At 43.9% G+C, this 14613-nt stretch overlaps 1 protein-coding gene across 3 annotated transcripts in view; it reads right to left on the bottom strand.

Annotated features, from left to right (window-relative positions):
- Nucleotides 1-14613, bottom strand: part of Cbx5 (chromobox 5) — a 41283-nt gene that overhangs the window by 17833 nt on the left and 8837 nt on the right. Inside the window, exons 1-2 of one of the 3 annotated variants that reach the window (XM_070006149.1) lie at nt 5435-5456; nt 3557-3735 (exon numbers count right to left, since the gene is read on the bottom strand). In XM_070006149.1, the coding sequence (XP_069862250.1) occupies nt 3557-3693 (137 nt within the window). In that variant the 5' untranslated portion in view covers nt 3694-3735; nt 5435-5456. The other 2 variants (XM_070006148.1, XM_070006147.1) reach the window with 2 other exon arrangements.

The raw sequence follows: 14613 nt of genomic DNA on the forward strand, positions 1-14613 counted from the left end.
CAGTACGTTTTAAATTGCTTATTGTTGTGACATGATAGAATCTTGAGCCCTTCCACAATGTAGAATGTGAATCAGCACTGTACAGGGCAACCCCACCTCACCTGCCCATTAGCTGCTGTCTCTATGGACAGATGGTTGCAGTATTGCAGTGCTTGTGTTCACACGCCCCTGCAGGAATAGTATACACTATGTCACTACTACACCATGCCTCCACCATTCATCATCCACATTGCCCAGGCACTCACTCTAGTGATCATCTTGCATCATCACACATGGCGAGTATAATGTACTAAGAAGTGTGTGTGTGTGTGTGTGTGCGCGCGCGTGCGTGCGTGCGTGTGTGTGTGTGTGTGTGTACTGGGGCTTGAACTCAGGGCCTCACATTCTTACTTGCCTTTTTGGCTCTAGACTGGCATTCTAGTACTGGAGTTACACCTCTATTTCTAAGACGTTTTGAGAGACTACATTTACATAGCTTTTACTATTCTACATTTGCTACAATTAGTTACTAGTGCTAACCTGTTCTGTACTTAGTTTATCAATTAAAACTTTATCATAGGCATGTACTGAATAGGCAAAAACATAGAATGTCTATAAAGGTTGGTACTCCTTTAGTTTAAGCATCCACTGTTAGTCACTGGCCCTCAGGGAGGACTTTGTCACAGACAATGCTGGGATAGGGAGAGAGCAAAATTTGTTTCAGTCTTTTATGAGATTACAGACATTTATGACCAACTAAGAACAAACTCTTACTCCACCTACCCCAAATTTGAATTTAACTATAGTAAAGAAGTTCAAAAATAGTAAGGTTTGGGGCTGGGAAGGTGGCTCAGTGGTAGAGTGCTTGCCTTGCATGCATGAGGCCCTGGGTTCGATTCCTCAGCACCACATAAGCAAAAAGAAAAAAGCCGGAAGTGGCGCTGTGGCTCAAGTGGTAGAGCGCTAGCCTTGAGCTGAAGAGCTGAGGGACAGCATCCAGGCCCAGAGTTCAGGCCCCACGACCGGACCCAAAAAAAAAAGTAAGGTTTTTTGTTTTTTTTCCCCCCCTGTGACAGGGTGTCACAGTCTAAATTGGCCTGGGACTCACTAAGTGGCTCAGGCTGGCCTCAAATTCTTGATTCTTCTGCCTCAGCTTCCGAAAGGATTAATGGGAGCACCATCTAACCAGGTTTCATGGTTTTAAGTACCTTTCAAACATACAAGGGCTAAAACTATAGGTGTTTACCACCATACTTGGCTTAAGAGATCATTTTCATTTCTTTCTTTTTTTTTTTTTGTTGGTCATGGGGCTTGAACTCTGGGCCTGGGCGCTGTCCCTCAGCTCTTCGGCTCAAGGTTAGCACTCTACCACTTGAGCCACAATGCACTTCCAGTCTTCTGGTGTTTTATTGGAGATAGGAGTCTCATGGACTGGCTTTGAACCACAATCTTCAGATCTCAGCCTCCTGAGTAGCTAGGATTACAGGCATGAGCCACCAGTGCCCAGCTCATTTTAATTTAACACCCAAGTATTTGTACTGATGGTTCAATGGACTTACAAAATACCCTCAAGGCCGGGCGGTGGCTCACACCTATAATCCTAGCTACTCCGGAGGCTGAGATCTGAGGATCTCGGTTCAAAGCCAGCCCAGGCAGGAAAGTCCGTGAGACTCTTATCTCCAATAAAACCACTGGAAAACCAGAAGTGGCGCTGTGGCTCAAGCAGTAGAGCGCTTGCCTTGAGCTGAAGAGCTGAGGGACAGTGCCCAAGCCCAGAGTTGAAGCCCTATGACCGACAAAAAAAAAAAAAAAAAGAAAAGAAAAGAAAAGAAAATACGCTCAAGGTCTTTAATTCCTATTTCAAAGTGCTGTCTCTCAAATTCAGTGGTTCTCATAGCAACTTTTCATAAACATGGAAAGCATTTTCTGATCATTGTACTACTTCCCAGTTAGCATGTGCTAGAGAAGCTGAACAATCTGAAATGCATACATTTTCTCATCTAAAGCCCAGCCCCACAAGAAACCCTAATTCATGTAATGAATTAATCTGTTATGATCTGAAGACTAACTGGCAAAACATGGAGTCTGCTTTTTCCCTTAGGGCAATACTAGAGTTTCAACTTAGGGCCTTGTACTCATGAGGCTGGCAATCTACCACTTGAGCCAAATTTCCAGCCCTGCTTTTTGGAAAAGGAGTCCAGTGAACTTGGTGCGAATTACAAGCACCCAGCTTTTAAAACTTTTTCTTTTCTTGAGCCAGGGTCTTACAAGGCTGACCTCAAACTCAGCATTCTTCACATCTTAGTCTCACCAGTGCTGGGATTACAGATGGATGTTGCCACTCTCTGGTATGTTTGACATTTTTACTAATGAAACGTTGACCTCAGATTGCTTGATTGGTTGACCGATAATAGTATTGGAGTTTGAACTCAGGGCCCTGTGCTTGCTAGGAAGCTGCTCTATCTGAGCTACACACATCCCTCCCTCTCCACACCTCAGATTTAAATCTTCATTAAGACAAGCCCTTTTGGGGCTAGGAAGGTGGCTCAGTGGTAGAGTGCTTGCCTAGCATGCATGAGGACGTGGGTTCGATTCCTTAGTATCACATAAACAGAAAAGGCTGGAAGTGGTGCTGTGGCTCAAGTGGTAGAGCGCTAGCCTTGAGCTGAAGAGCTGAGGGACAGCACCCAGGCTCAGAATTCAGACCCCATGACCAGCAAAAAAATTTAAAAAAAAAAAGTATTCTTTGCCAGGCACACTGAATCAGTGACTCATGCCTGTAATCCTATCTACTGAGGAGGCTGAGATCTGAGGATCTGCCTTGGCAGAAAAGTACCTATGCGATTCTTATTTCCAATAAACCATTCAAAAACTGGAAGTGGTGTTGAGGCTCAAGTGACAGAGCACTAGCCTTGAGCACAAAGAGGTTCAGGGACAGGGCCCAGGCCCTGAGTTCAAGCCCCACAACTGACAAAAAAAGAAGTCTGTTTCTTTCTGAGACAATTCTAATGCCCAATATTGGAGAATTATGGGATAAGGAATCAACTTTTTCTTTTCATTTAAATGTATACATTGTAGCTTAGTTATATCAAAAAGAATACTAGCAGTAACAGTTTATACTTATACCAAGCTTTTGTGCAGGCTCTGTGCATCTACCCAACAAATCTATATCAGCACTATTTAACTCAGTCTTTATTTTTCTTGGCAGCACTGGGCATTATATGCACAGCCTGGAGCATGCTAGCAAAACACACTGACAGCTCTATCTCAATATCCTTTACTTGACTGAGACAAAGATAAAAGAAATTAGCCAAGGTCATCAGCTTCTGTCATAAGTGGTGAAGCAAAACTCTACACCCAGGTAATTGGGCTCCCAAGTGTATGCTCTAGCCAGTTCAATACATTGCCTCTCAAAAGCCGTTGGAATATCAGCTCCTGGGGAACAAGTAGAGGCTGTGTAGTCTGTTCAGGAAACATGAACATGTTAGGGAAAAAGACAAAGATGGTGGTGACTCATGGGCCAGTAAAGCAAGGTCCACCTCTGGAGAGACCTTAAAGGCCACAGAAAAGCACTTACTCAGAAAAGCCTTTCCACTTCAGCAGATACTCCACCTGCCCTTTAACCACGCGCCTGTCTAACACCTTTTCCACAACATATTCCTCCTCATCCTCTGAAGAAGAACTATCAGCTGTCCTCTTGCTTTTCTTGCCCATGTTGCACAATGTTCCACCGGAAGGAGTAAGGCCACGGGGTTCCTACAAAGGGGAAGGACAAAATGGTCAGAATCAATGTGAGAATTAAAAATTGTCACTTCTTTAGGGGCTAGAGAATGACACAATGTTGCCACCTACTTTTCTCCTGGCTTTACCAATATTCTACAGATAGTTCTAAAGAGAGGGAATGTCCCTCCAATCCTCACTTCCCCAACTGAACTTTCTCTTCAGTTGAAGAATTGTCCAGCGCTGCCAGGCTGTTTGGCATTTTTGTAACTGTTTATAAGCAGGAACTCAAAACAGAAATGTGGAAAGTCTTCAGTTAAACAAACAAGGACTGAATGCAAACTTTTCTCCTCCAAGGTGAATAAGGGCCTTTGTAAAATGAAAACGAGAAAAAGCCCTTAAAAGTATAACTTTTTCTATACTCTGAGCATCTTGTCCAGTCTCTTGGCAGCCATCATGCATGCACACATCCTGCTTAGGCCTCTTTTGCCACAGGTTCAGGTACATTTCCAACAGACAAACTGAGCCTGTCCTTCTGAGCATCCATCAGCTCACAACGCTGAAGCTGACATCTCCAACACACTAAGCCTCCTTTTCAGCAAGCTCATTTGGGGATGGGAGGGAAGCAGAGAGGAGAAAGAAACTTTCAGTCCAAAAATGCAAAATTAGTCACTGGATTGTTCTGTAATTCCCAGTGGTCAAGTAACCCAAACAGCAAAGGAGGTACCTCTCCCTCTTAACTGAAGTTGACTTTGGGCCAAAGGAAGAGGAGGAGGAGAGAAGTCTGGCCCCAGACTCAGCATCAACACCAAGCCTCCTCAAAACACAGAGGAACCATTCATAGGCCCAAGATGAGCCCAAGCAAGGCAAGACAAATGGAAATTGAGTTAAGCTCAGAAATATGCACATCGGGGAATGCTCAACAGAGAACTTCGTTTGTAAAATTCCCACACTGTTGTGAACACAGTCATTTGTAAAGAATTCTTCCTGAACCCTGTTAAATGGTGCCTGTAGTCTGGATTACAGAATTGCATACGTTGTTTTCTTAGCTCAACTCCACTTTTATTTTGCTGTGTAATCTGTAAGGCTACTCTTCCACGCTCTCTTTGAACAAACTGGAAGGGTAGCTCCTAACATTCTCAGGATTATGCTCAAGGAAGCATCAAATATTGCATTTACCAAGTCCCTTCTGAGGAGTAACTTTTAGGAAACCATCACAAGAATATATCGGATACTGTGGGGAACCGTCTTCACAACTCACCAGAAATAGGTAAGACACCTAGAAACACTGCCTGCCCGACTGCCCTCTAAGTTAAGCTTTGGGTGAAACACTCGGGGAGGGGTCAAGCTTCCAGGTAACCTTCCAGTGGATGGAGAAGCGCGTCTTGAGCTTCTAGGAACGCTATCTGCTTAGGTGTATTTAAAATAAAACCAGCCCGGCCCTCCCCACACCCGGAAGTGCTGGGCTCCAGGGAGGCGGCCCCTCCCCCTCCCGCGCGGCGCGGGGCGGCGTTTCCGGCCCGGGTCAGAGGCCGGGGTCGGGTCCCGCCGCCCCTTGGGGGTGGCTGCGGCCTCCCTCCCCCCTGCCGACCGGGACAACACGGGGTTGACACACTGTGTGCTTCGGTTTGGGGCGCGGCGGGGGAGGAGAAGAGGAAAAAACGTCCTATGTACCTTCATGCAGAAGAGAAGCCCCCAGAGTAGGAGATAAATGGGGGAGCCCTCCTTTACCTACCAGCTCGCCCCGGTTCTTTCTCTCCCTCCCCTCCCCTCCCCTCCCGGGTCAGTGCGCAGCTCCCTGCCCCCACCTTGCGGCCCAGGCGCCACTGCGCAGCTGTCCCGGCCCGTTGCCATGGCAACTGGCAGCCTACTAGACTAAAGGGAGAAGCAGAAGGAAAAGTTGAAGGCTTTAACTTTCCTCTTCAGCTGGATTAGGTGGAGACATTGGAAGGTACGTCCCTGGGCCTAAAGGGCGTTCAAGGGACTTCTTACTTCTTTGCTGTCAACTACAAAACTTGTGTTTCTAAAAGCACTGCGTTTTAATCTGTAACATTTTAGGATGATCTAACAAGACTGCAGCTCTCTACCGGAAGGGGGAAGGGAAAGGCTAGGTCTTTCTACAACCTATCAGAATAAACCGTCTACCCCTAATCCAGCCCACCAGAAGCACAAGGCCTTCCCGCCATCTGCCACTGTACACTCAATTAAAATTGCTTGAGGGTAAAATAACAGAAGAGGGGAAAGGGGAAGCACATTAAAAACATACTATATTTTCCTTGTGTTAGAGGATTACTAGATGCAGAACTAAATCCAAAAGCATGTAACATTAGCAAACCAAGTTTGAAATTATAGGTGCTGGGGGGGGGGCGTGGCGGCAGTGAATTAATCTCTAAGTACTTTCGTTACAAAATTAAGGTCAGGTTGGCTGCAGCCATCATTCCATCTCAATAGTTGTTCCTGTAAATGTTCTGGAATAGATCTCTTAGTAATTATTACCCATCTGATACATTATCCACATATAGTTTCTTGTATCAATATTCCCAAATACCTGGCAGGAAAAAAAACAGCCTGGCAAGAGAGAGGCCTGGGGGGGGGGGGGAGGGGCCCTCAGGTGGGGCATGAAGATGTGGCGGAATGACACAAAGTTACATAAATTCTCTTTGGCCAGGCTCTAACAAAAATTTTAGAGCTCTGAAACTGCTTGGTTTTATATGTGGGGAACATTGTTTTATTTTCTGTGATGCACACTAACCCCTGAGCCACACCTCCAGTCCAACTCAGTCCTGGAGAACTCTGGAGCCAAAGGCAGCTGTTGCTACAACAGACTAAGGAAAGGGGATCATAGAAGAACTCCACTAAACGATTATAATTTGGGGGCTGGGAAGGTGGCTCAGTGGTAGAGTGCTTACTGGATTTGTTGGCCAATGCAGTGGCTCACTTCTATGATTTCAGCTATTTGGGAAGTAAAGATCAGGAAGGTAGTGAAACGTGCCCATGCAAAAAGTTATTAATACCTCATCTTATCAAATAAGCCCTGTGTAGTAAGGCACACCAATAATCATAGCTATTTGAGAGGTATAGGTAGTAGGATCAAGGTCCAAGCTAGGGTTGGGACACTATAGGGAGACAGAACAGGAAAGGCCCAAATATCATACCTGGAAAAACAGAAAAAGCCAAAAGGGCTGAGGAGTGGCTTAAGTAAGCAGAAGGCTCTGAGTTCAAGCTCTTAGGACCAGGCCTACTGCTGATGGCTCATGCTTGAGCATAAGCATGAGCATGAGCCTGAGCAGGAGGCTGAGATCTGAGGCTGAAATCAGTCTGAAGCCAGGCTAGGCAATTAACTACCAAAAAGCCAGAAGCTAAAGCCTTGGCTCAAGTAGTAGAGTACCAGTCTTGAGGGGAAAAAGCTAAGGAACAGGACCCAGGCTGAGTTCAAGCCCCAATACTGGCACCAAAATAAATAAATAAAACCTTTGTTTCAAAAGGTGTGGTGGGTGGCATGTAGTTGTAATTCTAGCATTCAGAAAGTAGAAGGAGAAGATTCACAATCCAAGGCCGGTTTAGGTGCCTCATTAAAACCTTGCCTTAAAAAAAAAAAAATGAAGTGGGACTGAGAAGGTGGTTACAGTGGTAGAATGCTTGCCTCCCATGCATGAAGCCCTGGGTTCAATTCCTCAGCACCACATAAACAGGAAAAGCCAGAAATGGCGCTGCGGCTCAAGTGGTAGAGCACTAGCTTTGATCTGAAAAGCTGAGAGACAGTGCCCAGAGCCAGAGATCAAGCCCCATGGCCAACAACAAAAACAAAAGAAAAGAAGGAAAAAATGAAGTGGGCCAGACACTGGTGGCTCACACCTATAATCCTAGCTACTCAGGAGACTGAGATCTGAGGATCACGGTTCAAAGCCAGCCCAGGCAGGAAAGTATGAAACTTTTATCTCCAATAAACATGTAGTGGCGCTGTAGCTCAAGTGAGAGAATGCTAGCCTTGAGCTGAAGAGCTGAGGGAAAGTGCCCACACCCAGAGTCCAAGCCCCATGACCAACCAAAAAAAAAAGAAGAGGGGTTTGAGAATGTGGCTTAGTGGTAGAGTGCTTGCCTAGCATGCATGAAACCCTGAGTTCGATTCCTCAGCACCACATACACAGAAAAAGCTAGAAGTGTCACTGTAGCTCAAGTGGTAGACTGCCAGCCTTGAGCAAAAGCTCAGGGGCAGTGTCCAGGTCCTGAGTTCAAGCACAAGGACTGGCAAAAGACAAAAACATGAAATGGGGGCTGAGAATGTGGCTTAGTGGTAGAGTTCTTGCCTTGCATCCATGAAGCTCTGGGTTTGATTCCGCGGTACCTCATAAACAGAAAAAGCCAAAGTAGCACTATAGCTCAAGTGGTAGATTGCTAGCCTTGAGCAAAAGAAACTCAGGGGCAGTGCCCAGGCCCTGAGTTCAAGCCCCAAGTCTGGCAAAAAAATGAAATGGGCTTGGGACCTGGCTCAGAGGTAGAGCACCTGCCTAGCGATTACAAGGCCATGGGTTCAAGCCCCATAGCCTCCAGAAACAAAATAAGAAAAAAGTGGCACCTTTCCTGATTAAAGGTTATGAAAACAATGCCAAAGAAATTAAAACAGGATACAGATTCTGGGGTTAACTTGCCAAGTATGGTCTTGAGAAAATAAAATTTAGACCTAACCCCAGCATCATTAAAACATGACAAATAAATCCCCATAGCCTGTATTCTAGGGAAACATGAGTTTAGTTGGAAACTAAAGAGCTATTATATCTCCCAAAGACAGACCTTTATCAAAATGTTAGGGCAGAATTTAACAGCAGAAAAAAAAAAAAAAAAAAACATGACCTTCACATTCCTACGGTGGAAAACACATAGGAACTCTTGCAGTTCAACATGCTAGCAGATACCAACAAGAAGAGGAACCATTGTCTTGTGCAGGTACAAGAAGTAAACTAAGAAACAGGGCAAAAGATTCTAGTGTCCACCTTCCCCTTCAAACATGGGGACATAAAAGCTGCATCAACTTACTCCTCCTGCTGCTGCCTACAGGGCACACAGGCTAAGGTCCCTTTCTCTTTGGGAAATGGATTTTGTAACAGCTGACAAATCAAATTGGGCCTAATGCCAGGAGTCAGACTCCAACCATAATATTCTTTAAAGAATGGCATGCAATTGTCTTGTAAATCTCCCAGACAGTCACAGATCAGAAGCTGGCAAGGATGACGACACAGTTCTGATGGAATGTGTCTTATCTTAACCTTGAAGTTACAGATTTGCTCACGAGCAGCAGTAAGAAATGAGAAATGCACCCAGACATGGAAGGGGACATAATTCTCTTTTAGACAGAGCGACCCAATGTATTAGGGTCAAATGAAACACAAAGCCAGACGGACAATTTAAGGGCTAGAGCCTGGACCAGATAAAGCATTAAGACTGGTGGTTCACTCCGAAGCCTGGGAGGAGGGAGCGTTCTGGTATGAGAAATGCGACACTGCTGGCAGGATGATGGAGTGATTAAGGCGGGATCCTGATAGCATGACCGAGGATGAGAAGAGTTTCAGCACAACCTTATCCTCACGGAAATCTTCATGGGAAGGGGTGAGCAGCTTCTCAAGTTTCTATAGTCCTTCAAGCAAAACAGCTTTCCAGCCATCTCTAAATATTGATAGAATTCCTGGTAAAAAGAATGAATCAGGGCTGGGAATGTGACTCAGTGGTACAGTGCTTGCCTTGCATGCATGAGGCCCTGGGTTCGATTCCTCAGCACCACATAAGCAGAAAAAGCCAGAAGTGGCACTGTGGCTCAAGTGGTAGGGCGCTAGCCTTGAGCTGAAGAGCTCAGGGACAGTTCCCAGGCCCAGAGTTCAGGCCCCACACCCAACAACAAAAAAAAAAAAAATTACTCACCACGAGAGTCTAGAAGGTGCAAAAAGTAGTGGTCCTACAACTCCTCATATGGAGAACACACCACAAATTCACCTTACCAGCATCTAAATGCTGGGAGAAAACACCAAAACCAAGGATCTGGACAGAAATCAGTCTTGGAAAAAACATGGGAGGTACTCTGTGGTCAGATGTAGTCAGAACTCACATTCCAACTCTTTTTTTTTTTTGTCAGTCCTGGGGCCTGTCTGGGCCTAGGTGCTGTCCCTCAGCTCTTCAGCTCAAGGTTAGCACTCTCCCACTTGAGCCATAGCTCCATTTCCAGCTTTTTCTGCTTATGTGGTGCTGAGAAATCAAACCCAGGGCCTCAGGCATGCAAGGCAACTCTACCATTGAGCCATCTTCCCAGCCCTCCAACTCTTTTTTTTTTTTTAACAGATTACACCTCTTTATTTCCCCCACCCCCCAAAAAAAGTAGTGAAACAGAAAGGAAAAGAATTCTATGAGGGTGGCAAAATGTTTAAAGACTGTCCATCTCTAGCCATATGGAGAGGATGTAATAATGGCCAGCCCTTGGTATTAACCAATCAATCGGAAAACCACAGAACTACCCACACAGGTCTCCATATCAGGCTGCTCCATCCAGTTCAGACTGCTCTAGTCCCCTCCCCCACTACTTGTAAATGCCAGCTGTCCTCTTGGCTCTCCTTAGGTCTCTGTGAAGCACATTTAATTTTCACCACTTAATGAACAAAAGCACATATGTGGGAATTCCAAGCTTCTAAACTTCTTTTATTGTTAAAAAGAATGAAAACCAATAGATAAACGGCTTCACTGAACTATTTCCCAATTATTTGGAAGTGGTAATCAAACCAAATGTCAAGATACATAACTAATGAGTCGTCCCTTCATGTTCCAGTTTCATCTATGAATCACAAAGTGGGGGGAAAAAATCCTCCAGATCATCCTTGCCTCTTCATGGCTGAAGAGCTAGAAAGGGGCCATAAATGCATCAATGCCCTACCACACAGGGTTAATTAAATTTGCTTTGATGAGTGGCTTTGGTTGGCCCAGGCTTGAGAAATTCCCACATCTGGATTAAGGCCCTTGGGGAAAGACAAGTAGTTTAAGGAAAAATTAAATTGTCAGCTACAGCTCTGTCTTCTAGCGGTTGTCTGTATGGTCCTATCCTGCAAATAAAACCCAATTTACAGAACTTAATCTAAATTTACAGAATTTCGTCTGCTAGATGTTCTTCGCCCTCTATGTATATTGAAGTACCAGTGGTCTTAGGTACGTTACAACACATAACAGAATAAAACTAAAATACCCCTCTATAAAGATGTTTTCTTGCACTGGATTTATGATTTCCAAAGTATTAGCCATGTGACATTTAAACAAAAACACAGCACAGAGATGCACATTACAGCTGTCCTGGCTGTCTCTGGTTTTGTTAAATGGGCTGATAACTATCACTCCACCTCCACCAAAAGCCTATGAGCACCCATTCAAGAGGAGTTAAAAGCTTTTTAAATGTCTATTTAAGAGACTGGATTAGAAAGAGTTGAGGAGGAAGATTAACTGTGGTCGTTAACACCCCTATCATTAACAAGCCACATATAGACAACACAAACTTTATTAATAGAGGAATGTCCAGAGAAGTGCTCTCCCTTTGCTGAGCACAGCTACAGTTCCTGGTCCTTTAAAAATCAGGCTAAGGTGGAATGGGAAGGTGGTTCAGTGGTAGAGTGCCAACCTCGCATGCATGAGAGTTCAATTCCTCAGCACCATATAAGCAGAAAAAGCCAGAAGTGGCACTGTGGCTCAAGTGGTAGAGCTCTAGCCTTGAGCTGAAGAGCTGAGGGACAGTGCCCAGGCCCAGAGTTCAGACCCCACAACCGACAAAAAAAAGGAAGAAAAAGAGAGAAAGAGTGAAAGAGAGAGAGAGAGAAAGAAAGAAAGAAAGAAAGAAAGGAAGGAAGGAAGGAAGGAAGGAAGGAAGGAAGGAAGGAAAAAGGAAAAGAAGGCCAGGTGAGTGGTTTAAGCCTATAATCCTAGCTACTCAGGAGGTTGAGATCTGAGGATCACAGTTCAAAGTCAGCCCAGGCAGGAAAGTCTATGAGACTCATCTCCAAATAACAGAAAAATAGAAGTGGTAAAGAGCCAGCCTTGAGTGAAAAAGCTCAGGTAAAGTGTTCAGGTTCTGAGTTCAAGCCCCACGACAAGAAAAGAAAGAAACCTCTATGTACAATTAATATGTCCTAATTAAAAAAAAAAAAAAAGAGAGAGGGCAAGGTGCTGGTGGGTCACATCTGTAATCCTAGCTACTCAGAAGGCTGAGATCCAAGGATCCAGGTTTGAAGCCAGCCCAGGTAGGAAAGGTTGTGAGACACTAATCTCCAATTAACCACCAAAAAGCCAGAAGTGAAGGTATGACTCAAGTGGTAGCGCACTAGCTTGAGCAAAAAGCTCAGGATAGCACCCAGGCCCTGAGTTCAAGCCCCAAGACAGGCACATGCGTGTGCGAGTGCACACACGAGTGTGGACTACAGAACTGAATTCTCAGAACTGTTTAAGTATCAGTAGGGCAAACTGGTAATGTTTAGCAATAATACACAAATTCTGGCTATCTCATAATTATTATCTGAGACATTTCCCCCTTTTTAAACACTCTACTGAACTTGTTCTCTCAAGCATCAGTCTTCTTGAAATTTAGTTAGGGCACACCTAAATCCAACCACTGGGCAGTAGTTAGATATTCAACTGTTCCAAGATTTATGAGGAAGTAGAACTTGGCACCATGATGGGAAATAGATGGAGCCTTCCAGCAACTCCACCTCTGGAATGCACTGAACTGGCTCAAGGCACCCCACTTTCAGGAGGGTGCTAATCTCACATCTACTACTTCCTTAATTAAATGTGATAAAGCATGAACTTGTAGACCATGTCTACAAGAACCTGGCAATTTCATCATAAATAAATCTCCAGAAAAATGTGTAGTAGCAATGTTTAAATCGAGTACCATGAACCTTAAAAATATACAAGTATCACTTTGGCAAGTCATGCTCACAAAACGTGGAAGAGTTAAAATGGAAAGTCCCTACCCTGGCATTATCTGGCAGATTTGGGGCATCTGCAGCTCAAAAGTTACAAAGGCCTGTCAGGTCATTTTCAACTTTTTTTTTTTTTTTAATAAAGAAGAACCTATACTAAGTCAGACACTTTGGGTTCTTTCAGTAGTCTTAGTTAAGCAAAGACATTCAAGAGACATAAAAAGGAACTTGCATAACCATAAACTGAAAATCTTAAAAATATTTCCAGTTTAACTGCTGAGATCTAAGTCAATATACTAAAACCTGGTTTATCCTGGCTGACAATAAAGGAATTTATATACAATTGGAATAAGGAGTATCTCAGAACATAAAATTTCAGGGAGTTAAGAGAGCATTCTCTCCACAGATGGCACAATTTTGTGCTTTGCCATCACCTCGGTGTATTTGCAACATGAATTATATTAAAGTCATAGCCTACAATTTAGATAAATAAAATCAAGCCAGTATTGAATTTTTCCCATCCCTTACAAGGGTATCCTTGGCAGCTCCTGGGCCATCTATTATGATCCTGCCCAATTTCGTCTGTGGCAATTTAAAAGCTGTAAAAAAATACATAATGGGTGATGACAGGAGAAACAAACCCACACCAGAAGTTATTGAACCTTGCAGGTCTTTCTGAGTGTCTCTATTGACATTTAAGTGTGAGTTACTATGCCACAATATCATAAAAGTGTGCTCTACACTTCAGATATATTGATAGTTAAATGCAAGGAAAGGCCACCATCAGATAAACGGCTAAAGGGATGGCCAATTTCAGACCACCCAGCTCTTCTAGTGTTTTGACATGTTACTTAAGCCAAAGAAGACTTTTCTTTTTGTGCAGTTTCCAACTACATTCCAAATTCAGATCCTATGCCAAAGGGATGATTAATACAGTCGTTCTGTTCCTTGCTCTAAAACTGTTTAGTTGGCTATGGGATATTTATTGAGGGCCTAATAAGTGTCAAATATTACAAGGGCACTAAATCTACTCCAGTCTACAAAAAAGAAAAAAAAAACTTCAAGCTTTTAAAGTTCCTCCTTGGTTAAATCAGCACTGTTTGGTACCTATCCAAAGGTAATCACAAAATAAAAGACCACTTGCTGAAGGTGGAAAGATGAGGGCTAGAAGCAGATATGGGTCCCATCTCAAGATCACTATGTGATGGTTAGCTCACTAAACCTCTAGGGTGTTATTTTTCCTGTTTTTTCCATAGGTCTGTTTGTGAAAAAAACAAACCCTAGAGTTTTGTTGTTGTTTTCCCAGTCCTGGGGTTTTAACTCAGGGCCTGGGCACTGTTCCTGAGCTGCTTTTGCTCAATTATAACACTCTACCACTTGAGCCACAGCACCACTTCTGGCTTTTTCTGTTTATGTGATACTGAGGAATCGAACCCAGGGCTTCATGCATACTAGGCAAGCACTCTACCACGAAGCCACATTCCTAGACCCCAACAATAGTTTTCTTTGTATGATTTTTTTGGAGGCAGAGGGGCATATTAGGGTTTGAACAAAGCCCAGAGTGTTTGCTAGGCAGGAACTCAAGTCTTTAAGCCACACCTTGTCCTTTTTTGCAAGTTATTTTGAGGTAAGGTCCACTTGGACTTAAGGCTTCTATTTGGGCTTTCTTTCTTCCCTAGAATTCTACCACATATCCACTTTTATTTTTTGCTGGTTATTTGGAGGTAAGAGTTCCTTGGATTTGTTTGCCTAGGACACAGGTAGTATCTTCCAGGACACGAAATACAATAGCCTAGTTTTTCATATTTATTATCTAGTGTTTTGTTTGAGACAGGGTTTTACTTTATAACCCAGGCTGGCCTCAAACTTGTGATCTCCTCAGCTTCCCAAGTACTGGAATTACTGCTACCATATCCCGCTTCTTTATTGCTTTTTTTCTTTCATTTCTTTGCTGGCCCTGGTGATTGAACTT

This window comes from Dipodomys merriami, unplaced genomic scaffold, assembly GCF_024711535.1.
Source record: "Dipodomys merriami isolate MVZ:Mamm:240054 unplaced genomic scaffold, mDipMer1.0.p SCAF_699, whole genome shotgun sequence".
Taxonomy (NCBI): Eukaryota; Metazoa; Chordata; class Mammalia; order Rodentia; family Heteromyidae; genus Dipodomys; species Dipodomys merriami.